Source organism: Neophocaena asiaeorientalis, unplaced genomic scaffold (genome assembly GCF_003031525.2).
Source record: "Neophocaena asiaeorientalis asiaeorientalis breed wild unplaced genomic scaffold, Neophocaena_asiaeorientalis_V1.1 scaffold196, whole genome shotgun sequence".
NCBI lineage: Eukaryota > Metazoa > Chordata > Mammalia > Artiodactyla > Phocoenidae > Neophocaena > Neophocaena asiaeorientalis.
The window spans coordinates 3,897,045-3,924,184 of NW_020173929.1; the positions used below are offsets into that span (position 1 = coordinate 3,897,045).

Below are 27,140 nucleotides of genomic sequence, written 5' to 3' on the forward strand. Positions count from 1 at the left end.
AGAAAGGAAGTGGCTTTGGGGCCAGGGTTGTCCATTTGTACTCTTACCCAGCCCTGCTACTGTCAGAGGAGGGTCTGCCCAGAGGACCCTCTCCCTTCTGACCGACTGCTTATTTGGTGGGGAGGGGTTAAAAAAGCTATTGGGGAAGGTTTTTTCACCACCCGTTGAGAGGCTGGCTCAATACAGACCCCAATTATCTCTGAGAATATTCTCAAAGAGAGAGGGGTGGGGAGGTAGTATGGGTGAATTTCCTGAAGGAAGAGTCTCTGTGCCTCTCCTCTGTCACTCCCCTGGGTAGGCAGTGCTGCGGATGCTTTGTAAAAAGGAGGAAGGATTCTGCTGACACACTGTTTTTATGAAAGAAGGCTAAGGGTTCCCTTATCTCTCCACACAAGGCACATCTGCCTGCAAACAGGCTGTCTGCTTCTTAGGGATTCCTTCGTCGTCCTGTTTCTCTTCTGAATGTTTTAAGACACAGTTTGGTGCATTCCTTTCTGTTCTCTAGAGCCAGGGGGAAAGTCATAATATGTCAAAGGCTCTTGCTGAAGAGCTTAAAATGGGTGCTGGCAGCTGGGATGTGGGGGAAAAGAGTTTTCCAGGGACAAGTGACCTGCTTGTTCCAGCCAATGAGAAGCAGGTTAGAGGAATGATATCACCCAGACAGTCTTTATTGTCTGATCATCTCATAAAAGCAGGATTGTGTCTGGCAATTTAACCCTTTTTTAGGTACTTTGGGTCTCATGCACTCCCCTGGTGTGTGACCTCCAGATTCCTTTTCCCACCTGTCTGCTGTGAGACCAGAGATGAAAGATTTAGATTGGTGAAGAAATTTGGAAAGTTTTCATCATTTTAAAAGTAAAACTAAAAATACAAATTATTAAAATTTAGAACCACAGTTAGGATGGGAATGTCAGCTAAGCTGTGTTTGGAGAGCACATCTAAAGCAGATATCGGTCTTAGGTTACATCAGACTTTTACTGTGTAGACTTGGGAGAGAAAGGAGGTTAGAGGGGAAAAACGGATTTAGGCTTTAGTCTGTTTTAATCTATATGATGTAGTCTTACTAAGTAGGTCCTGTTTTGGAGGAATTGGAATTTCCCCCCCAAATTTGGAAACTATCACTGATTCTGAGGCCAATTTTGAAGAACAGACATTTGTAGTACTTGTTTATATTGTACTTATTTATTGTCCCATACCCATAAAAATGACAAGTCATTTTACTTACTCATACCTCCTTTCCAACACTGGTAAAATGAGAGTGATTATCCTATCCTATCCCCAAGGAGTTGAGATAAGAAAATAAACTAATTCATGTGACTTTACATTGTGCTACACACGTGTATTATTATAAGCGCATTCATATCTTAAGATTGCATATTCATTCATTCGTTTGTTCAGCAGACTTTTTTGAACACCTTCTTGATGCTGAACACAGATAGAGATGAAAAGTGTAGTTCTTACCTTTAAGGAATTTAAAATACTGTGAGGGAGACAGACAGTAATAATAAATATGTCTCATACATGTATTGTCTTTAGCATGTGCCAGGCCCTGTTCGAAGCACCTTGATGTATATGAGCTCATGTTGTCTTTCTACAACCCTATGAAATGGGTACTATTATTAGCTTCATATTATAAGGAAATTGAGGCGCTGAGAGGCTAAGTGACTTGCCTAAGGTCACACAGATCTAGTGGTAGATTTGGGACTTGAATCCAGGCAGTGTGGCTTTAGTCTATGCTTTAAATCTGTGCTGACCGGTACAGTAGTCACTAGCCATAGATGGCTTTGGTGCCCTTGAAATGTGGTAAGTCCAAATTGAATTGGGCTGTAAGTGTGAAATACACACTAGATTTCAAAGACCTAGTATGAAAAAAATGTATAAAATACCTCATGTTGAAATTACATGTTGCAATGATAATATTTTGGATATACTGAGTTAAGTAAAATGTATTCAAATTAATTTCCTTTTATTTTTGTGACTACTCAAAAACTTAAAATTATATATGTGGCTTGCATTTGTGGCTTACATTATATTTCTGTTGGATTTTGCTAGTCTAAATCATTATAATGCAGTAATAACAACAACAATATAATTGGTGACATTTATTGAGCACTTACTGTGTGCCACATAGTGTGCTAACGCCTTTACAAACAGCATTTCAATTAAGCTTCAAAATAACCCTTTTTATAATCCCCATTTTATTGAAGAGGGAGAAGTTTTCAAGAAAGTCAGTATTTGCCTGAGGTTAGTCAGCTCGTTAATGCCGACCCCAAATTTGAAACCTTACATTTCTGACTCAAAAACCTGTATTCAACTGAATACACTGAAATACCATTTCCAATTAGGGTTAAATCTTGGGGAATTTTCTTTGTTTTTATTTTTGTGAGAATATTTAATATTGCATATTTCTGTATTTGTGATGTAGAAGTTTCAAATAAAAATCACTTGGTCATAAAATAGACACCCCAGATAGGAATCTCTTTTGCAAAGCCTCAGCCCTCTGTGAATACTGGTGCAGTTGAGCCCTGAGATGAAGCAGTGAGTCAGCCTGTACAAATTGCATTTAATTTTCGTTCCAATTGTTCTCTCAGGTCACTGGGCAATTTATGTCCTGACCCTCTTTGTCCATAGAGAAGAGGAAGAGGGGCAACACATCTTTTCTTAGTCGTTTAGTCCTCTCGGCTGATAAGAAGAAATTGCCTTCCGTTTCATTGTCCCATGAAATGCTGTTTGTGTTCGAGAGAGCAACAAAATGCTGTCTAATGACCCCTGACTTTTCTTTCTTCTAGAGCAAAGATTCAGGCGGACTGAAGGCGGCTATGATAGAGTTGGTGGAAAGGTTAAAGTTCAAGAGCTCAGACCCTAAAGTAAGTATTGTTTTGGAATTAATTGGATATTGGTACCCTAAGTATTTCATTCTCCTTGAGCTAAATTCGAGGGATGTTAACGACGATCTATCTGAACATTGCATCAAGATCTAATTAAGCCTACCCATCAAGAGCCGTGTTCTAACATGCCTGAAGATAAGTTATCTATTTTTCCCCTTCTCTGTTTTATGATTTACAACACATAATCGTTCATTGTTTTCTCTGAACTGCAGACAAGTGCATTTTTAATCTTCTTTTACTGGGCCTTCGAGACTACTGGCCTCTGTGTCCATTAAATCCAACGAAAGGCATCAGAGATACAATCAGCTTAATGCTGGGGACTGGAACAAGCTCAGGCCTATCCAGTTGGTGTTCAGTACTAGCGTCTTGTAACTCCCCCACTTAACGGGAGCCAGCTGCCACTGTGAATACTTTTGTCCTCATGACCTGGAGTCTGGTCTGGGAAATGGTTTAAGCTTCCCAGCTTTCTTTGCAAGATGTTGGGGGCTGTAGGATTGATATTCTGGGAGACGCCATACCAGGGTTGTGGGTGGACTGGGAACTGAACGTGCCAGAGGGATTATGACTAATGTAGCCTCCCTTCTCCTACTCAGACGTTTGCTGTGGCACTACCCGGTACTGGTGCCAGCTGGCTTTGCCTGAGAGTCAAAGCCTTTCACAATTAAATAGGGAAGGGAGCGTGATTTTATTTGGCTTTTTATACTGTCTCTTTTTTAATTAAAAAATTTTATAAGGGGAATAAGACTAGCATTTCTTGAGCACCTAATAAGAGCCGGGCACTGTGCTAGGAGCCTTACATACCTTTTAAAAAAATTGTGGTAAAATATACATAATGAAATCTCCCATTCGAACCACTTTTAATGGTGCAGCTCGGCAGCCTCGAGCACATTCACGTTGCTGTGCAGCATCACCGCCATCCATCTCCAGAGCCCTTTCCCTCGTCCCAAACTGACGCTGCACCCATTAAGCACTAACTCGTTATTCTCCCTCTCCTCTTACACACTGTGGTCATTGCAATAACCTTGTAAATTAGCTTTTATTTCCCATTTTATTGATAAGAACACATTGGGGTAACTTTTGTCGATTTTCTTAGCTCAAAAGTAGAAAGACCCCCCTCCCCCAAAACCACTTATATGAAAGTAGTTTTCCTTTAGTAAAGATGAACCGATTAATTATTAAAGATAACAGAAAGCTTTTTTTACCGAGTTTCTCTGGTTTCTGGGACAACAGCTATCCTGAAGGAGTCAACTGTATTTCCTCTTTCTGCCACACCCACATGCTTATAGACAGTGAAGAGCAAGAGAATGTGTACAGATTACACTGGGTGGCTTCTGTGCATGACGATAATGCAGGTAAAGTGCTTTGGGAACCTTTATGAATGCATATAGTGCCTCTGATGGGAAACTTGCCAGAGCTGAAAGAATTGAGTAGTCCCCCTGAGAGCAACCCGTGGAAACCTCAGGATTTTCCTACAATGCATCATAAGCTAAAGGATATTTGTTAGGACCTCACTTGATCTTGGATATGTTTATACACACTCACCTTTCTTTCATCTGCTCTTTGTCTCTCCCTGGATAATTTCCCACCAATCTATTTTATTTTCAAGCCACTTTCTAGCCTAACATATGTGTACGCCATTTTTACCTGGAGTCAGCTTGAAGAAGGACCATCATAATTGCAGGATGACTGTTAGATCACAAATAGGGGATGAAAAATGGGACACTTAAATACATAATTTCTGCAACAAAGAAAAATTTCCCAGAAACAAATTGGTGTCTTCCAAAAGAACTCATTAAGTTTTTAGTCTGTTCTGTTTTCCCTCCAAACCCCACCATCCTTTTTTTAAGTTGGCTTATTTAAGAAGAGCAGAATCTCCTAGGCTTTATGACCTGTCGTTTTCTGTCACAGCAGCTTTACATAGAGGCGCTGACTGAGTCATGGAGCCCTGAACACTCTCTCTGCCTCACTTCCTCTAGAATTCCCTAAAGCCTCACAAAGCTGGATTAGTCCAGACACTGAGGTCTACTGGGGACTGAGTTAATTTTTACCTCTCAGTTTTGCCAGAGAGGAGTGGAAGATGCCTAGATTAACCTTTTATTAAATTATAAAATAATATATGATTATAGATTAAAAATACAGCTATCCGTAAAGGAAAAATAAAAAAATACAGCTATAAATAAAAATAATAAATAATAAAAAAATACAGCTATCCATAAAGGAAAAGGAAAATGGATTTCCCTTAAATTAACCACTATTAACAGCTTAGTGTGTAACCCCCTAGACATTTTTTCACGTAGAAATATGCTTCGAAGATATATTACAAAAATTATACCATAGCTGTGGTTTTATCACACAGAATATCTTAAACATTCTTCTATGTCAGTAATATAGACTTCTTAATGAGATGCCTCATTTTGTCCAAAATATTTGTCAGAAATCCTCTTTTCTTCAGAGCAATGGTTCTTTAAACTTCAGTGTTCATGAAAATCGCCTGGAGGACTTACTAAAATACAGAGTGCTGGACCCACCCCCAGAGTTTCTGATTCAGTGTGTCTGGGGGAACTAGAAACTGTGCTGGACCTTGGTTATTTTCCTGCCATCTTGTGTTTTGGTTTTCTTCGTTCTTTCAGCAAATAGCCAGAAGAGCCCTTGTAAGTCCAAATGATTTCAACCTTGAAAAAAATGCAGTACATAAAATTCCAGGCTTAGAAAACATAAATTGAGCTGAGGGAGCAAAGGAGTAAGAGAGGGGAAGGGAGGTAAACTGAGTAATCAGCTCGGGCTCCCTGAGAGGACAGGGTTCCTTTAAACAGCTATGGCCAGCAGAGAAGTAGCAAAGCCAAAAAAAGGGAAAGGAGTCCTGGTCAGGAATTAGGAGGATGATGAAGGCCATCGCCATGGTCCAGGAGTGGGCTGAGTTCTCAAACCAGAGGAACAGCAGGAGACATCAAATCCCAGCTACTAGGGGTGAGCCCAAGGATGGGTATGAGAGCCAGAGATGGTTGCTAAATAAGGCACAGGTCCAGATGAAGTGGTGTGCGTGCATGTTGCTGTGGTGAGCCCTGTTTTAAAGGGGGCAGGCCTCCAGGGATCCAGAACTTGTATACAGTGGAAAGAAATTATTTTTAATAACAGTCTTTATTTTGTTTAATTGGAAGTGGTCTATTAAATAATCCTAATGCGTTTGACTTGATCCAGTTTGCAAACATTTTTTTGCAGCCAAACTTTTCAGAAACATCTGTTGCACAAAGCAGCATTTTAGTCGCTAGATTTCTTATATTTATGCTAGACTTTGGGGAAATTAAAAGATGTAGTTAATCAGGGGTATGTATGTGTAGATTTTTAGGAAATTTAAAGCATCTGAGTTCTCTACAGCTTTCCTTTATAGTGACTATGCAATTATCTTTCATAGTTTACCCAGAGGAAACTGAAACTTAGAAAACACATTGATTTCCTTCCTTTCCTTCCCCATGCTCAGTCTCCCAGAAAGTATTGAACTAAAGTATAAGGTGCTAAGCTCAATCTAACTAACCTCTCATTATTCAGTTAATAATAGCTATTTTCTCTATGATATATTGATTGCTTTTCTTTCCATGTAAGGTGCACCATTCACTGTTTCCTATAGCTGGTGTGTGCTTGAAACAAACAGTTTAAACCATATTTGTGTATCTCAAATTCATATTAATTTAATAAGTTATTATCAAAAAAGCATCTTAAACTCGAGCCAAGTGGTTCACATTATTCTCTGTGACTGGAGTGGGATTAAACATAGGATCTAATCATACTAAGATTGTCTAAAATATAATCAGGTTCTTTTCCTTATTTTTTTTCGATCTCTACAGGTATTCTTACTGAAGTATGAAACCAAAGAATTGTCTAGCAACATGAAATTAGTTAAGTAGAACTGAGGATTGTTTTCTTATTTTATTTTTATTTAGCATTTACAGAGCATTTTATAATTGCAAGAGGACCTTACAGACCTTTCTAATAGCTGATATCACTGACATGGAACATAGCCCAGTCCTCCACTCCAGTGCTAATCAGACTATTGTTAAAATGCTAGGTTTTGCATGTACAAATAGTAATGGATATAAGCAGAACCTAACTTGAATTCTTGGTGTTAGTGTCCTGTTATTCACCTGGGTCAAGTCAGGCCTTGTGCTGGTCCTTGTCCTGCCGCAAGATAGAAGTATTCACTGGGGCAGTATTTATTCATCCATCTAAAGGAGAGAATTGAGATGCCTCAGTTATGAAGTTGGTTCATTCAAAAGTGTTTCTTTGGTTGGAAGGTTATTAGAATTACTGACCTATTTCTTTTCATTTATTTATTTATTTATTTGGCTGCATCAGGTCTTCGTTGTGGCATGAGGGATCTTTCGTTGTGGCACTCGTTGCGGCACTCGTTGCGGCACTTGTTGGGGCGTGTGGGCTTCTCTCTAATTGTGGTGTGCAGCTTTTCTCTTCTCTAGTTGTGGCGTGGGCTCTGTAGTTTGTGGCAGGTGGCTTCTCTAGTTGAGGCATGTGAGCTCAGTAGTTGTGGCGCATGGGCTTAGTTGCCCCGTGGCATGTGGGATCTTAGTTCCCCAACCAGGGATCAAACCCACGTCCCCTGCATTGGAAGGAGGATTCTTTACCACTGGATCACCAGGGAAGTCCCTGTTGACCTATTTCTTCACTTTACATAAAAAAGAAGTAATCTTGGAAGACATGAATTGTGTTTATCTCTGTATCTTGAGCTCAAGCCCTTCTAGCGTGGTACCTAGTAATAGATATGCATTATCTATTACAGCAACCATATGAAAAGAAATATCATTTGCCCTGTTTTATGGATACGCAATCCAAGACTTACAGGGATTAAACAGCTTGCTAGTAAGTGGTGGGAACAGGACTGGACTTCAGATTCATCTTCCTTCATGTTATTCACCCCCACACTGTTGTTGAACCCATGGGTAAGTTGATATTTATACATAGCCTGTCATCCCTAGCAATATGACTCTTCACTAACTATTTTTCCCTTGCACCCTTCTTTTACCTCCCTTACTGGATCCTGCAGCCACAGCTTCCCACAATCCTAGAGTCCCAGGACTGGAGAAAATATGGGGAGATGACAAAGGATCCATGACAGCCCCAGAGCATTTAGCCCTGGCCAAATGGAGAACTAAGGCAAGTGCTTCAGTAGTTTCCCCTTATGTATGAAGGACACCAAATGGAAAAAATACCAGTGCTTTCTCAGGTCCAGTCTAGGCTCTGAGGCATGGAAATCACCCAGAAGCAAATGTGACCTCTTTTCATCCTCTGTAGACACTTGGGCAGCAGGAAGAGGAGAAGCCAGTTCTTTGCCCTCCTTCACCATCTCCCTGCCTTTATCAAAACGAAACGATTTCCTCTTTTCCCATCCCCCAGTTACAGAAGTGATACATGTTCTTCGTAGAAAAATGTAGAAAATACAACTATAATGTAGAAAGAAGAAATCAGCCAGTCTTCTGCTACCTGCAGTAGTTTGTAAACTTTCAGTACTTTTTTCTAAAATTGAGGATTCTTGAGCCTCACTCAGAACATCTAATTTGGTAGTTCTGAGTTCTGCTTTTTTAGTGTACAGCCTGGTACACATGGTCAATACTCCATACTTCGAAACACAGCAGTGAGAAAGCTGATTAATATTATGGTGCTTTGCCTTTCAGATAGAAGAGTCCTATTATTCTATATATAATTGACCTTTGAACAACATGGTTTGAACTGCACGGGTCCACTTACATGAGGATTTTTTTTCGATAGTAAATACTATAGGGGCTTCCCTAGTGGCGCAGTGGTTGAGAGTCCACCTGCTGATGCGGGGGACGCGGGTTCGTGCCCCGGTCCGGGAAAATCCCACATGCCGCGGAGCAGCTGGTCCCGTGAGCTGAGCCTGCGCGTCCGGAGCCTGTGCTCCGCAACGGGAGAGGCCACAACAGTGAGAGGCCCGCGTACCGCAAAAAAAAAAAAAAAGGGTAAATACTATAGTATCGAAACTACATGATCTGCAGTTGGTTGAATCTGTGGATGCAGAACCCAGAACTGCGGGTGTGGAGGAATCCCATAACGGAGGGCTGACTCTTAGTCATACAGGGACTTGCAACTGCATAGAGGGTCAGCGGGCTGGCTCCCCAACCCCAGTGTTGTTCAAGAGTTATATAACTGTTATTCTATGTGTGTATATATATATAAAACTATAACTACACACACACACACACACACACACACACAGAGTTTATGTCCTGCTTTTTTCACCGAACATTATTTCTTATAAATACATACATTTTATCATTTGAATCCACTTCTATCTTTGAACCCCAGTTTAGGAAACTAAAATCCTGAATGCCAGTCTGCCGTTATTGCCAAGCGGAACCTTTACATGATAAGGCATTTCTCTTTCCTTCCTAATAGCATAAGCAGATTCTGTGTTTGTTCGTTTGTGTTTTGAGGCAGGCATGATAGTCACAGTCTGAGGTTATTCAGGCACAATGGAATCTGAGTTAATGCAAAGTCAGATACACAATCGTGTAGTCAGCTTCAAGCTATCTGTTTCACAGCATCTACCTCCCCACTGGTCAGGGTATCTCCCATCATGTGACAGAATGAATAAATGCAGGGCACAGTGGGAAGTCTGAAGCCATTTGCTCCAGGCCCTCCACTTTATAGGTGAGGACGCTGAGGTGCCAGGGTAGTAAAGGTTCTTGCCCAAGGTCACCCAGGCAATTACAGCAGAGCTCAAGAAGGTCGATGGCTTTTAGGACTATAGCTCTGTAGTTTTCCCAGTAAAGAGAAGTTTTGTCCATTTGACAAGGATGTGGAAAAATTGGAACTCTCATAAATTTTGGGGGGGATGTAAAAAGGTATAGTGACTTTGGAATATGACCTGCCAGTTACTCAGAAGGTTAAACATAAGAGTTGCCGTGTGATCCAGCAATTCCATCCTGGAGTATATACCCAAGAGAAATGAAAAGATACATCCACACAAAAACTGCACACCAGTGTTCATAGCAGCATTATTCATACTACCCAGGATGTGGAAACAACACAACCAATGTATGGGTAAATAAAATGTGGTATATCCACACAGTGGAAGACTATTTGGCAATGAAAAGCAATCAAGTCCTGACACATGCTGCAACAAGGATAATCCTCAGAAGCATTAAGCTGAGTGAAAGAAGTCATTCACAAAAGACCTGATATTGCGTGATTCCTTTTTCTGTTTGTGGTGATAAAAATGTTCTGAAATTGACTGTGATGATCGCACAACTCTCTGAATATTCTAGAAACCACCGACTTGTCTGGTAATGTGAATTATATCTCAGTAAAGCTGTTGAGAGAGAGATTACTGTCTGAATCACTTCTTTCAGGCCTTCACTTGAATTGTCAGCAGCGAATAGTCCTTTTTCTTTCTCCTCTCCTCTTCTAGACAGGAATGAGGTTCAGAAATCGAATGTTAGCCTCTGTCAGGGAGAGGCAGTATTTTACAGTTATTAAAAGCTCACTGGGACCTATACCGTCCAGAGTTGATAACTATGCAGTCTTGAGCAGATCCTGTGCTTAACCTCTCCATTTCTCAGTGTTTTTGTTTTTTCAGCTGCAAAATAGAGGATAATAGTACATCCTTCATAGAGTTGTTAGGAAGATTAAATGAGATAATGCATTTAAAATGCTTAGGACAACATCCTGTAAATGATGGCTGCTGCTAGCTTTCTCCTAGTCCTGAGACCCACCCCACTGTTTCCAGTAGAAGGGCAAGGGTACATGGGGGTAGTTTCCCCCCCTCACCCCCTCCAGGAGTTTAGGAGATCTTCTAATACTGGTGGAGAAAAATAAGCCACCTGTTCATAACTAAGTGGATTCTGCACTTTGATCAGTTAACACTTTCTGGCATTAGTGACACTTACAGATTTCAGGTTTTAAAGGGCCATTGCTACCTCTTCGAGTGATAATGACATGCAAATAAATTGAGTTAAATCTCCGTAGTTGAGACCCCTAGGTGTTGCTGCCTGGCTGGCTGACTCTGTGGGCCTTGCATGGCCGCCTTGCCTGTTGTTGGTTCTGTGTCTATTGCCCATTCAAGTCAAGGCAGATATATCTGCCTTGGGGAGTGTGCAGCTGTGTGTCCATATATTCCCAATGGAAACAAATCAGTGCCTAGAAGCAATTATGTTTATTGTTATGGAGCAAACTCTCTAGTTAGCAAAACTGCCTGGTGCCAAATTAAAAGAAAAATAGAGAAATTAAGAGCCACAAAAGAAATCATGTGTGGCATTTAAGAGACACATTAGGAGATATAGCCCCACTTTAAAGTAAACACCACTGAGATTCTGGTTCCCTCCCTACTTTCCGTTTCCCTTCGGCTTTACCCTTTGGCTGTTCTCTTTCCATTGGAGCCCCAGAGCTCCTAATTGAAGCACCATACAAATCAACTCTAGGCATTTTAAAACTAGGTGGACGTGGTCTCTGAGCTGCCTAGTGGGCTGGAGCATTGTTAGAAATCAAAGGGATTGAGCTTTAAATGGCTTAATAAAATTAACACATTGTGATGTCCTTCTCCCCCGCTCCAGCTCCTCTCTGCACTGACAGGAGCCTTGATAATTTACTCTTAGCCAGAGCTTAAAGGGCTTATTACATGGCCAACGTGAAGAAGGGAGTGGAGCTGTCAGGGCTCCCCCATAGCAGCCACACTTCACGTTTCCAGTGTAGGATTGTATTTGACATTTAATTTAGGAGCCTGGATAGCTAGGTATAGAACTTTTTGTGATAATAGTGATAAAAACCACCCAGAGTTTTATTTAAGGGTCTCCTTATTTCCTGTCCCCCTCCCTCCCCTTTTCCTTTTAGTTCAACCTCATTCAGCTAGGAAATAAAATTCAGGTTTACTCAAGGAAAAATGTGGGGTTTCCCTTTTTTGATATCTTAAGGCTAAAGCTACAGAATGCAACCTCAGTCAACCAGGTCTGTGTGTCAATGCTTGTGTGTATGTATGAATGTAAAATTTGAAAACTGGTCTCTCCCCTGATTGCTTCTGCATTCAGCCAAAAGGCAAAATCCGCCAGGGCTCTGTGGTTGTGTAGAACACTTTCGTTCAACCCGTGATCCAGTTGATCTCCGCCCATTGCTGAATAGCTTTTGTTTACTTTTTTAGCAGGTGAAACAGATTCTATGATATCACCTTAATTCCTAGCTCAACCTGATTAATTAGACATTTATAATCTCCATTTTACAGATGAAGAAACATTTAAGAGGTATATTGACTTGTCCAAGGCCACAGGGTTAACGATGGCGATAAATTGCCTTTCTATGATTGCTGTATGGAATTAGTAGAAGTTGTAGGGAGTTATTAACTTTTTAGTTTTAGAAGATGGGTTGGCAATAGTATACAAATGTAGAGTTTGTTCAGACTTTTAGGGAAAAAATGTTAGATTGAGTATGCCATGCTTTCCTTTACTTTTATGTTGAAAGAGCACAGACATTGGAGCCAGATGACCCGAGTCCAAATACTGGCACTTATTACGTCCATCATTTGATTTGTCTGAGCCTTTGGTTTCATCAATAAAATGAGACAAATATTATGTTTTTATTAATGAGTATCCTGCAAATGGAAACTTTTGAGGAGGAGATAAGAAATGATGGAAGATGATTGGTATCACAGCTTTTGATGGTCCAGAAAGTATTTTAGAAACTGTAGTTGTTTAACAAGCCCTATGGTTCTTAGGTTAGCAGATTGTTAGCTGCTCAAGGAGGTGTAGTAGGGTTTCAGTCGGCTAAAGAGAGCAAATATAATAGAGACAAGTTTGAGGTTGGGGAGCTGACTATACCTCCAGACTCTGTGCAGGTGCTGAGGGGCAGGATGTGACCTGTCCTTCCGGTGCTTTGCTTCTGTGTTGTGGAAGTGGACAGCATCTGATCTTATCAAACTGGAAAAGGCTCACTGACAGCCTGTATCTACTGAAACAGGGGCTAGGAGCCTCTCATTGACATCCGTGCTCTTCAGTGCCTAGGATGTGTGAGGAAGTCCTTCCTGTGTTCCTTTGGGAAATTTGAATCTGTACTCCCAAGGGCGTAAGTTCTCTTTCTCTAAGAGAACTGGCTGGGGCTCTGTATCTGTGAGAGTTCGGTGGGTACCATAGGAAAAGCCCACAATAAATGCTCACAGTTACTGTTATCTGGACCAGCAGAACAGTTCTGCTGAGGTGTCTATGTTCCCAGAGAGTACTAAGTTCTTTCCATGTATTATTTTGTGTAAACTTCACAAAAATATCTATGAAAAACTTTCACCTTTCTGAGCTTCAGAAGCATAGAGTTAGCAGAGCCAGTACTGCAGTCTTTCTCTGTCACCACAGACTCCACCAGCTTTACTATTCCGACCCTCTGTAGCAAAGAAGACTCAGAAAACATGAGACCTACATCTCAGTGCCCTTTCCTGACTCTTCTTGGTGGCAGGCAGCTGTTTTGGTTTTGTGGTTTCTGTAGTATACAGATAGCTGTGGCTTTTCAGGAAAGGTGTGTGGCTAGAGAACTGAAATGGAGGTGAGGGGTGAGTCTTGTTTTAATGTAATTGCTTTAATCTTCAGCGGATAAAATAGGCTTTCTTTGTATACTCAAGTCTGAGAGGTTTAAAAATAGTATAATTTCTGTTTAGTTGCCCCTGAAGCTTTCAGTGGCACCTTCTACTTCCCACTTCCTACACAGTAACTTCTGAAGCAGAAGCTGTCTTTCTATTTTATACACAGGTTAAGGCAGAAAGAAAGCTAGAAAAGAAGGTGGAATAGAAGCTCTCACTCATATTCTTGTTTGTTATAGGCCCTGGGTGTCTCAGGGGACCCGTTCTTCTACTTTCACATTTCTACAGGGGACACCCAGAATTTTTTTTCTTTTCACTCAGGAAAAGTGTTGCTCAGAAGTTTATAATTGCTTTCTTTATTGCCACCCTGGGGTCAGGCAGAGAGAAGCATCTTAAGAGCGAGCAATAGTACCCATTCAAAGTGAGCCCAGCATCCCTCTTGAACTCTTCTCTGGTGCCTCCAGATCAGTGCCATGACGCTGGGTTACACATCAAGTTGTCATGGCAATAAATTCATAGCAGCTGACAGCATGAACAGGTGGTCCTGGGAGGAGACAGTGCTTGGCAATGATGACACAGCCATAGTGGTTGGATCTCCGTCTCTCACACTAGGGCTACTTGTCAGTCCGCTGTGACTGTGTCTCAGATGACTGGGGCACACAGTTGCTATCCACTTCACAGCTGATTAGTAGATTCAAGTGTTTACTAGGATCTTTCAAGTACACAGCCTCTAGGAAACATAGTCCTGAGCCTCTAATGCTCTGTGTATGTGTGTGCGCGTGTACCTGTGTATTTATGTTTGTGTGTCGAGGAGGGAAAACCATGAAAGGGAGGAAGTTCAGAAGAAGCGTATTACAGGGTCATATGCATGAAGCTGATAAAGAACAACAGCGTACTTAGGCTCAAGTACCAAAATTTGTAGCCTCAGGGAGAAGCGTGCTGGCAGAAATAGAGGAAGGCTGGAGTGTTCTGACTGAAATATGGGGTTCCTGTCCAAGGGAATGCGATTCTGAAAGTCAAAGGTACAAGCCAAGCCAAAGACTATATAAGGCAAATCTAAGGTCTGAACACGAAGAAGGAGAGCTTGAAGAGCACGTATAGTTACTAAGTCTGAAGGGCGAAAGGTAGGATTTGAGGTCAAGATTAGGAAGCCAAGGATTCAGGGCCAAGTGGAGATGAGAAAGGAGAGAAAGCTGGCCTGGAACAAGTTGGAGGTAGGATCAGAATCCTAAATAGTTTCTTCAAATCACTCAGAAGCTCTTTGTGTCTTAGAATTGTGTTTCGGCAGATTAGTGGTTCAAGTGAGAGTGGGGCTGGGTTAAAGGGTCTAGGTTGCGGGGGGGCAGGTGGAGCCTAAATGGAGCATATGAGTCTAGAGAATGGGTATAGTTATTTAGTGGGGAGTGGTGGGAAAGGAGTGCAAGAAGGGGTGTTCATAGGTAAAGGGGGAGGCTTCTTCAGCCAGACTGTGGTGGAGAGGCAGGTGCGGGATGGCTTCTGACAGTCAGAAGGTATTGACCGCCATGATGTGCCAGACCCTAAGCAAAGATGTTTTAATTTCTCCTCCAGATATTAAGTCAAGGCACCTATTATCTAGTGGAGAAAATAAGACTTGATTCCAGAGTTTAGAGCCTGGGTGATTGCCTAAACTGTGGTATCATTAAGGGGGAGAGGGGAACAGGACAAGGTTTGAAGGGAAGATATGAAAGAAGAATGTTGTGGTTAGAAGGCAGATTATGTAGTCAAACTATGTGGGTTCAGACTCCACCTTTCCCACCTACTATGTGTGTGAATTTGGGCAGGTTTCTTATCCCCACTGTGCGTCAGTTTCTTCATCTATGAAATTGATATAATAATAATTGCTACCTCATGGTATCATTGTGATGATTAATTGAAGTAGCGCATGTAAAGTGCTTAGAATAGTGCCTAATATGTAAGTGCCCAGAATGGTAGCAGTGACAATCATGAGGAGGAGGGAGAGGATTCAGTGTGATGCTTGATGATTTAAGTAATAGGAAAGTATCCAGGTGGAGACACACATCAAAAGGAATGGTGAGACTAGAGACCTCAAGAAAAAACCCAGGCTTAGGAGCCATCTGCATGGAGATGGTAGTTGATTGCAAAGATGGGATGAAACTGCTAAGGAGGAGGTTATAGAGAGAAAGCAGTTTTGTACCCAGAGGGCATTTAACAGTGCCTGGAGACTCTTCTGGTTGTCATAATTGGGGCTGGGGAGCAGTGCTACTGTCTCTACTACATAGAGGCCAGGGATGCTGCTACATATTTTACAGTGCACAGGACATTTCCCCACAACAGAGAAATACTGACCCCAAATGTCAGTAGTGCCAAGGTTGAAAAACTCTGAGTTTCTCAATCGCAGCTGTCTGGAGAGTGTGTGTAAAATTGCAGGGATGAAGCTGATAAACAGAAAGCCGGGGAAGTCCAAGGTCATAGAAACCGTGAGAGGAGAGAAATTAAAGACTGAGGGGTATCAGCAATGCTAAATGATAACAGACAGGTCAGTAGTGAGAGCAAATGGAGTTGGTAACTAGTAGACTCTTTAGTGCTGGAGGAGACCGGGCAGCAGGCTTTATGTGACTTTCTAAATAAGATTGGTGGTTAAAAGTAGGAGGGGAGGCAGCACTGCCATAGGAAAAGGGTTATTCTGCATTCTTCTTTACTTCTTATTTTGACTGTGTTACCCTAACACCTTCTAGGTCAGATTCCTAGTCCCCTGATGCCCCTCTTGTTTTAGCAACAAGTGTGATTAGAGGCAAATCTGGATTAGTGAATTAGTTCCAAGAGTATAAAATTTGTGCAGCTATATCATTTTAGAGATAAAAGGAAGGTTGAGTTTAGCTTTTCATTTTTAATAGCTCAGGAACCTGAGGCCCTGAGAGATTCAGTGACTTGTCCAAAGTCACGCAGCTGGTTGGTTCTCAAAACATCCACGGCCTCTGACTCCCCATTCCGAGTGCTCTCTTCTGTGCCAGGTTGCTTTCTGGTGGTCTCATAATGGTTCTCAGAGGCTCAGTTTCCTTTTCAGGAGGAGGTTACTAGATAGAGTGGTTGTCAGAGCCCTGACCTGGAAAAGGCTGACCTGAGGTGAATCTTTGCTCCATAGCTTACCTGCTGCGTAATTCCGGGCCAGTGACTTTACCACTGTGGGCTTCAGTTCCCCTACCATAAAATGAAAGTATTATTGCCTGCCTGAGGATTAAATCAGAAACACGTCTGTGATGGCACCTGGAATGCTGCCTGCACGTGGTCGCTCTTAATATCTTCATCGTTATTATTCATAAGACTGTATCTTTGTCGCAGATTAAAAGGCAAGAGAATGTCCAGTGACAGGAACCAGGCAAAAGTTAGGCATGCCGTCTGTTTCTCCCCACCTTGCTCCTAACTCCATCTCCTACTTTGTGATAAGAGCAGTATCATGAGGGTTGGTGCTGCTGTGGTTATACAAGGTTTTGAAGCACATGTCTCTCCAGTATATTGTGATGATGTCTGTTTGTCATTGATGAGCCTGTCACTCATTGGATCAGTTAGACCTTTTTCAGAGTTTTTCCAGACACTAAACCTGGCTCTTCTGAGGAGCCCCAGGATGACTGAGGGTCCCATAGAGGACTGTTCAAATGGCAGGAGCAGCACATGCTAAAAGTGCTTAGTTGTTGTGGAAGCCATTATTTTAACTTTAGTTGAAAAGGACTTTTAAAAACCTTTGATTTGTGGTAGAAAAGCGGAATCAGATTAGGAAGGAAAGGTCTAGTATTTACTGGGAAGGCAAAGAATAAAATGTTGACATGTTTGAGACTAAGGTTCAAGCCGAAGAATTGTCCTGCCTGGCCCTTTGGATGCTCAGCCCACCCCCAGACCTTCTCTAGGCTCCACTTCAGTGGCTATTTCGTTTTCTGTTTTAATTGTATTAACTTTTAAAAATAGACTTTATTTCTTAGAATAGTTTTAGAATCTCAGCAAAACTGAGCAAAAAATAGCATTCCCATATGCCCCCTGCCTCCACAGATACAGCCTCCAACATCAGTATCCCACGCCAGAGTGGTGCAGTTGTTACAGTCAGTGAAACTGCATCATTATTACCCAAAGTCCATAGTTTACATTAGGGTTCACTCTTTGTGGTGTACGTTCTGTGGGTTTGGAAAAATGCACAGTGACATATTATCTACCACTACAGTATCATACAGAATATTTTCACTGCCCTAAGAATCCTCTGTGTTCTGCCTGTTCATCCTCTCTCCCCAAACCTCTGACATCCACTGAGCTTATTACTGTCTCCATAGCCTTTTCTAGAATTTCATACAGTTGGAATCATACAGGTTGAATTCCTTCATTTAGTCATATGCATTTAAGGTTCTTCCATGTCTTTTCATGGCTTGATAGCTCTTTTTTTACACTGAATAATATTCCGTTGCCTGAATGTATCACAGTTTATTCATCCATGTACCTACTTAAAGACATGTTGGTTGCTTCCAAGTTTTGGCAATTGTGAATAAAGCTGTAAACATCCATGTGCAGGTTTTTGTGTGGACCTAAATGTTCAGCTCCTTTGGGTAAATAGCAAGGAGCGTAATCGCTGGATCCCATGGTAAGCGTATGTCGTTTTCTAAGAAATTGCCAAACTGTTTTCCAAAGTGGCTGCACCATTTTGCGTTCTCAGCAGCAGTGACTGAGCCCTGCATCCTCATCAGCGTTTGGGGGTGTGAGTGTTCACATTTGGGCCATTCTAATAGGCGTGTAGTCGTATCTCAGTGTTGTTTTGATTTGCATTTCCCTAATGACATATCATGTTGAGAATCTTTCCAATGCTTATTTGTCACCTCTGTATCTTCTTTGATGAGATGTCTGTTCAGGTCATTGGCTCATTTTTTAATTGGGTTTTCTTATTGTTGAGTTTTAAGTGTTCTTTGTATATGTTGATAACAGTCCTTTATCAGGTGTGTTTTCTTCCAGTCTTTGTCTTGCCTTCTCATTCTCTTAAGTGTCATTCTCAGAGAACAAGTTTTTTAATTTTAATGAAGTCCAGCTTATCAATTATTTCTTTCATGGATAGTGCCTTTGGAATTGTATCTAAAAAGTCATCACCATACCCAAGGTCATCTATGTTATCTTCTAGGAGTTTTATAGTTTTGCATTTTACATTTAGGTCCATGATTATTTTGAATTAATTTTTGTGAAAGATATAAGATCCCTGGCTAGATTCTTTCCTTTTTTTTTTTTGCATGTGGACGTCCAGTTGTTTCAGCATCATTTGTTAAAAAGACTGTGTTTTCTCCATTTGTATTGCCTGTGCTCCTTTGTTCAATATCAGCTGACTGTATTTATGTGGATCTATTTATGAGCTCTGTTCTGTTCCACTGATATATTTGCTTGTTCTTTCAGCAATACCACACTGTCTTGATTACTGTAGCTTTATAGTAAGTCTTTAAGTTGAGTAGTGTCAGTCGTCTGACTTTGTTCTTTTTCTTCAGTATTGTATTGACTATTAGGGGGCTTTTACCTCTCCATGTAAACTTTAGAATCAGTTTGTTAATATCCATAAAAAAATTGCTGGGATTTTGATTGGGACTGCATTGAATTCATAGATCAAGTTGGGAAGAACTGACATCTTGACAATTTTCAGTCTTCCTGTCTATGAACATGGACTATCTTTACATTTTTTTCTCCTTTGATTTCTTTCATTTCTCCTTTGATTTCTTTCATTTTCAGTTTTCCTCATATACACTTTGTACATATTTTGTTCAATTTACACCTAAGTATTTCATTTTGGGGGTACTAATATAAATGGTATTGTGTTTTAAAATTCAAATTCCATTTGTTTACTGATGGTATATATAGGGAAGTGATTGACTTTTATATATTAGCTCTGTATCTGGCAACTTTGTTATAACTGCTTATTAGTTCCAGGAGCTTTTTTTGATGACTCTTTTGGATTTTCTACATAGATGATCATGTCAATTGTACCTTCTCAATTCTACCTTCTCAACGTGTAAACCTTTTATTTCCTTTGTCTTTTGAAAAGGAGTAGTGAGAGGAAACATACTTACCTTGTTTTTGATCTTAGCAGGAGAAGTCTAGTTTCTCACCATTAAGTATGTTAGCTGTAGATTTTTTTGTATATTTTTTATGAAGTTGAGAAAGTTCTCTGTTCCTAGTTTGCTGATGGTTTTTATCATAAATAGACATTAGATTTTGTCGGGAGCTTTTTTTGCATCTACTGATGTGATCATGTGATTTTTCTTCTTTAGCCTGTTGATGGTAGATCATATGAACTGGTTCTCAAATGTTGAACCAGCCTTGCATACCCAGGATAAATCCCACTTAGTCGTGGTATATAATTCCTTTTATACATTGTTGGATTCAATTCGCTAATATCTTACTGAGGATTTAACTTCTTTTTGAGCCATATTTCTTTTTAAAAATTACTCTTCAAGAAAAGATAAGTGTTACACATTATTGTAGAAAATTTGGACTGAAAAGTAAAAAAAAGAAAAGTACCCTTAATTCCAGCACTCAGAGATAGCCACTCTCCAACATTTTGGTATATTTCTTATAGTCTTTTATAATACAAATAATAATACAGCAGCAGTAAATATCACATTACTTCATTGAGTGCATACGTGAAGTAACTAAGTGATAACTGAGGTAGAGATCCCATGGTACTCTTAACCAAATGAGGAAAGGAGGTAAAGAAGATACAAATGACTGCTTTTGTCTAGCGGCTGCTGATGAAGATGAGAAAAATGGTTTGGCAAGAGATTAAATGTTCGTTTTAATAACGTTTCTCTACCCTTCTCAACACCCCATTGTAAAATCCAAGCAATCCAGGCTTCTAACCACGTTGTCAGGAAAATGTTTGCCATCCCTCAGAATGTTGGTAATAGAATGTAGTTCACAGTTTTTGTTTTTTTCATAGGTCTTATCTGCTGTGTTTCTAGCCTGTTGGATAATTTTCCAAGCCTTAGGAGTGGACAGTTGTTTTATTCACAAATAGTGGCACTTCCACTCATACACAAAAGACACAGGAAAATGGGAGATCCAGCCATCCACTGAAAAAGGACTCTGTCCTACTTGTTGATGAAGCTCTTCCCTTGTCTGCCCTCACTGGAGCCTGGCAGAGGTTTGCAAGGAGCTCTCTCGAGGTAAAATGCCAGAATAAACCCCAGGCTATACAGAAGGCTTAACTTAGAGATTTCCTACCTGGAAGTTTCCATAGACACTGGCATGCTGAGAGGGTGCCATGCTGTGGGAGTGAGGACAGATTGCAGCATTGAAAATGTTCCATTTTCTGCTTTTTTATTATACTCTTTTTGAATAGTAGTCATTCAGAAGAGGAAAAGGGGAGTAAAAATGGACTTTTTCACCTTTGGGGAGGTATTTAGCATCTTCACACTCTATTTCATGCACTTCACAAGTTTTTTAGTCATTTTTGGAATGGGCTCCTTTAAAGTTACTTGCAGGAAATTTGGCTAAGAGAACAAGTATTTCTGAAAGCTTCAATCATTGTAGACTCAGATGCTTTTCCTTTGTGTAGCTTCCTGTTTCTGACCCTGTTCCATCTTTCTCAGTTCATCCCAGCAATGTTTTTCTGGAACAAATCTCTCTTAAGCCATCATGCTTTCTAGCTATTATGCTTGTTGTTTTTATAATCTGCCTATAATAAAAATGTAAATAAAACCTTGGTTTCCTAGAGGCCAGCTAGCTGGGAGGTAATGGCTTCCAGCCTATGTCAAACACATTAAATGCTGGTGTTTTTTAAGTACAAGCTCTTAATTCAAGGTTTTATGTGTTTAATTATGTGTGTGTTAATATAAAGGGCCAGTCTGCATGCCTCTTGGGTCTGGTCTAGCTTAGAAATATTAACTACAAGAGCATAAAGAAAGTACCATGGAATGAGACTTAGCTCTTCAAATGTATATCCTTTATCCCAAGATTCACTTCAGGGGAACAAACATCCTAGTGGGGATAACAACAGAAGCAACCTGTTAACTGAAGAAATATCTCAGTTAAGAAGAAATAAATTTGAAGAACCTGAAGCAGGCAGAAAGGGATCATTAGAGGCAATGTGTTATAGCAGGAACTACACTGACTAGACCAGAGGAAAGTTGGTTTCTAAACCATACTTTGTTACTGTACCTCTCTGGGACCTTTTTTTTTCCAACCTGTAAAGTTGGACTCAGCTCTAGTAAGAACTATCAGATGTTCACTAGTTAGTTCTGACGATTCACAAATAAGCTGCTTATTTTTTCAAATTACAATGCTGTGTTTAAGTAATTTTAGAAAATGCTATATTTAAGTAATAGCTGCTTTTCACCTAATGCAACCATAACGAAGATATGTCAACTTGCTTACAACCTAGGGCTTTAAAGTTTTAACAACTTAGGGACCAATCAATTGACCAAAGAGAACAAACTCTTTTTACGGTTTTGTTTGTGTAGAGCAGCGGTCCCCAACCTTTTTGGCACCAGGGAGCAGTTTTGTGGAAAACAGTTTTTCCACGGGCTGGTGAGGGGGGAGTGGTTTCAGGATGATTCAAGCACATTACGTTTATTGTGCCCTTTATTTCTGCTGTTATTACACTGTAATATATAATGAAGTAATTATACAACTCACCATGATGCAGAATCGGTGGAAGCCCTGACTGAGCTTGTTTTCACTTGCCACTCACCAATAGGGGTTTTGTTTTTTTAACTTTCAAAATCCTTTCAAATTCATGATTGATATTTTTTATTTTTATTTATTTATTTATTTTTTAACATCTTTATTGGGGTATAACTGCTTTACAATGGTGTGTTAGTTTCTGCTTTATAACAAAGTGAATCAGTTATACATATACATATGTTCCCATATGTCTTCCCTCTTGCGTCTCCCTCCCTGCCACCAATAGGGTTTTGATGTGAGTCTGCAAGCAATTGATTTGTTATGGTCTCTGTGCAGTCAGACCTCTCTGCTACTGATAAACTGTATTTGCAGCCGCTCCCCAGTGTTACCATCACCGCCTCAGCTCCGCCTCAGACCATCAGGCATTAGATTCTCATAAGGAGCGCGCAACCTAGACCCCTCGCATGTGCAGTTCACAGTAGGGTTCGCGCTCCTATGAGAATCTAATGCCGCCGCTAATCTGACAGGAGATGGGGCTCAGGCGGTAATGTGAGCAATGGGGAGCGGCTGTAAATAGAGATGAAGCTTTGCTTGCTCACCTGCCCACCGCTCATCTCCTGCTCTGCAACCCGGTTCCTAACTGGGGGTCTGGGGACCCCTGCTGTGGAGGACCCAGGTCCCTCAGGTGCGATTTTCCTGGAGAGCACTACCAGTGCCCTAGGAAGTACTTCAGGGAGGAAGGGGAGATTCTTCTTTTAACTGGAGTGGTTTTACTTTTGGTTCTATTATACTTTGGGGTTCTACATTAAGACTTTGTTTGGGGCAAGGGAAGTTCTGTGGCTTTAAAAAGATTTGACAGTTACTAGTAGATCCTATTTTAAAAAAGGAATCTTTTACATCACCAGTTTTATCATTCTGTGATATATCCTGCCTTCTCTCTTCTCTGCTTATGAAGAATTTTCTCTGTGGACATAACTCGTGTGTGGTATACTCAAGAGTATGGGACTGTCACTCTCACCTTTGGGGAGCTGCAGGATAGAGGCTGAAGAAGTTCTAGGAAACCTAGTCAAATGATGTCAGTGGCTCCCAACTAGCAGGTGCTGATGCAAAGGGCCTGCTGCTCCTGGAGAACTGTGAAGTTTATAGCAGGATGGAGTTTTAATGATGAGGTGAAATGAAACCTGAAAGGGAGTTTTGTAAGTTGTTTCATTCCTGCCGTTGGTAGGAGTCCTTTCTCCAGAGTACTCAACCTACCACTTGCCTAATCCCCCAGGGTGTCTCTCCTTTGGGCTCTGGATTTAAATAAATGCCCTGACCCAGAATTTGTTCTTGCCATTTTGAGCTAGGTTGGAAAATACCTGTCTGTTGATTAGTAGAGAACTGGAATGAGAAGGCAGCATAGAGTAAATTATTCTGCTTTCAATTCTCATTTGTGGCCTGATCTGTATAAAAATAAATTGCATAAAATAAAGGTTGAAAGTAAAGGAAAATAGCGAATTTAATTTTTAAAAAACATGATTTATTCACCTACTGAAGTGTAGTCCCCACCTTTCCTGACTGTAATGTCAACTTCCTAACTTCAAACCACATGTGTATGTGATGTCTAGTAAAATAGGTTGTGAGTCAGTTTTTATTATGCAGTCCATTTTTAGTCACTTGGAAGAGCTTTTCTTAGGAATTCAGAAAAGTTCATGCCTTAGCTGAAACTTCCTAGGTTAGTCTCTAAGAGAAGTTCCTAGGTCTTATAAGACCAAATTTATTTCAAGGGTAGAGATCCATGTCCACTGATAAATGATCACCATAGAGCATAGCAGCCTTGAAATGTACACACTAAAAATAAAAAGGAATTATATAAATAAACACAAATCACAGTTCTCAATCTGATAAAGAACTTGCCGGGACATTAATAATATTTAACACTCCCCCCCCCCCTTTTCTTTAGCACCAGGGAGAGTACCTGCAAAGAGTATATGAATTCATGAGGGCTTATGTCACTTAGTCACTTGATATGTGAATGGGTACATGTCCTACAGGCCTTATTTTGAATTGACGTTTTTATGGCAGTGTTACAAAAGATGCTTAAAGTATCAAGCCTATTTCAATTTTTAAGAGGCTAATAAAAAATGGCCTCATCTTACCCTCTCCTTTAGTCTTTCTCTTTCTCAATCTCCTTTTTAGGTTTTCCCAGTTAGACTTCTCTTCTGACAGACTGTTATAGTGAACAGAGCACCAGACTGGGAGCAAGAAGGTTGGAGAACTTTGTGTCTCCTAAAAGATTGCAACTGGGTCTGTTTCCTTACCTGTGAAAGAAAGGGGTTCACTTAGATGACAGCCACTTTCTCTTTTAGCTCTAAAATTCTCTATTGACTTTTGTCCTTCGGTCTACTGTTCTGCCTCTTCCCTGTTTCCTACCTCAGCTTCTCAATATGCATAGTTGTTTAAAAGTACTCATAAAATAAACATGGTTATGAGGAAACATTAAGTGTAGTTATTGGCAAGATGTGGAGTTTAGAAGTTCTTATTTTGGTAGTTTCTCATTTTGTTTGCCTTATGCCCTAGCCAAATACAGCCTAGAGTCATATTTTAATTATTCTGCATAGTTGTTGCAAAATAAAACAGTAATATATTTTCACCCATCAGAGAGCAAAGATTTAAAGACTTGATGATATCCAATATCAGTAAAGGTGTAGGCAAATGCTTACTTTCACACATTGTTCTGGGAATGTAATTGGTGCATCCTTTTTTGGAGGGCAATTTGGCAGTATCAGTCAGTAATTTTAGAATATATATAAATTAATTCAGTGACTCCAGAGGTTTCTAAAGAAATTCATGTATGGATATTAAGAGGTATAGCCAATGATGTTCATGGCTGTATTGTTCATAAAAGCAAAAAATTGGAAATATCCTGTATTTCCATTAAGAAGGGAAATATTTAATGGATATATTTATCCTTTTCTCTCTATATATAAATATCCATATCTGTATATACCTGTATCATACAGACATTAAAATAATACAATGAATGAATTGCTCTGTATGTACTAACATATTTTAAGTAGAAAAGCAAGACACAGACCATATGTTCACCATGATCCATTTACATAAAAACAACATAATTGTCTGTACACATACAGGTATACCTTGTTTTACTGTGCTTCACTTTATTGTGCCTTGCAGATACTGTGTGTCTTACAAATTGAAGGTTTATAGCAACCCTACATCGAGCAGTGCTATTTTTCTAATAGCATTTGCTCACTTCATGTCCCTGTGTCACATTTTGGTAATTCTTGTAGTATTTCAAACTTTTTCATTATTATTGTACTTGTTATGTTGATCTGTGATCAGTGATCTTGATGTTACCATTGCAAAAAGATTATGACTCGCTGAAGGCTCAAATGATGGTTAGCATTTTTTAGCAAGGAAGTATTTTTAATTAAGGTATGTACATTTTTGTAGACATAATGCTATTGCATACTTAATAGACTACAGTATAGTATAAATACAACTTTTATATGTACTAAGAAACCAAAAAACTTGTGTGCCTCTTTATTATAATATTCATTTTACCGTGGTGGTCTAGAACAGAACCCACAGTGTCTCCAAGGTATGCCTGTATATGAATTGATACATAACTAAAATAGAAAAATGGCTGGAAGGACATGTATCAAACTGTTAACAGTAATTATCCCCTGAGAAGGAAAAAGGTATTGGGATAGAGAGAGAAGAGGAATTTCTTTTTCTTTTTTTTTTAATATACACCCATCTATTAAATTTTTTAAAATTAATCATATATTACTGGTATAAACATAAACAAAGGAGAGATTGGAACCAAGATGGTGGAGTAGAAGGACGTGCTCTCACTCTCTCTTGTGGGAACACCAGAATCACAGCTAGTTGCTGGACAGTCATCGACAGGAAGACACTGGAACTCACCAAAAAAGATACCTCACATCCAAAGACAAAGGAGGAGCCACAATGAGATGGTACAAGGGGCGCAATCACAGTAAAATCAAATCCCATAACTGCTGGGTGGGTGACTCACAGACTGGAGAACACTTATACCACAGAAGTCCACCCACTGGAGTGAAGGTTCTGAGCCCCACGTCAGGCTTTCCAACCTGGGTTTCTGGCAATGGGAGGAGGAATTCCTAGAGAATCAGACTTTGAAGGCTACTGGGATTTGATTGCAGGACTTCGACAAAACTGGGGGAAACAGAGACTCCACTCTTGCAGGGCAAACACAAACTAGCGTGTGCACATCAGGACCCAGGGGAAGGAGCAGTGACCCCAGGCTACACTGAACCAGACCTAACTGCCAATGTTGGAGGGTCTCCAGCAGAGGCAGGGGGTGGCTGTGTCTCACCGTGGGGACAAGTACACTGGCAGCAGAAACTCTGGGAAGTACTCCTTGGCGTGAGCCCTCCCAGAGTCTGCCATTAGCCCCACCAAAGAGCCCCGGTAGGCTTCAGTGTTCAGTTGCCTCAGGCCAAACAACCAACAGGGAGGGAACCCAGCCCCACCCATCAGCAGTCAATTGGATTAAAGTTTTACTGAGCTCTGCCCACCAGAGCAACAGTCAGCTCTACCCACCACCAAGTCGCTCCCATCAGGAAACTTGCATAAGCCTCTTAGATAGCCTCATCCACCAGAGGGCAGACAGCAGAAACAAGAAGAACTACAATCCTGCAGCCTGTGGAACAAAAACCACATTCACAGAAAGATAGACAAGATGAAAAGGCAGAGGGCTACGTACCAGATAAAGGAACAATATAAATCCCCAGAAAAACAACTAAATGAAGTGGAGATAGGCAATCTTCCAGGAAAAGAATTCAGAGTAATGATAGTGAATATGATCCAGGACCTCAGAAAAAGAATGGAGGCAAAGATCGAGAAGATGCAAGAAATGTTTAAAAACCATTAGCGAGACTCATCAAGAAAAAGAGGGAGAGGACTCAAATCAATAAAATTAGAAATGAAAAAGGAGAAGTTACAGCAGACACTGCGGAAATACAAAGCATCCTAAGCATGCCTACTACAGGCAACTCTATGCCAATAAA

At 40.5% G+C, this 27,140-nt stretch overlaps 1 protein-coding gene across 5 annotated transcripts in view; it reads left to right on the forward strand.

The window, feature by feature from the left end:
• The window catches only part of TRIM44 (tripartite motif containing 44), a 115,949-nt gene that overhangs the window by 17,838 nt on the left and 70,971 nt on the right, over positions 1 to 27,140 (forward strand). For all 5 annotated transcript variants that reach the window (XM_024752587.1, XM_024752584.1, XM_024752582.1 and 2 more), the window contains exon 2: positions 2,790 to 2,867. In XM_024752587.1, coding sequence (XP_024608355.1) covers positions 2,790 to 2,867 — 78 coding nt within the window. The remainder of the gene's footprint in view (positions 1 to 2,789; positions 2,868 to 27,140) is intronic.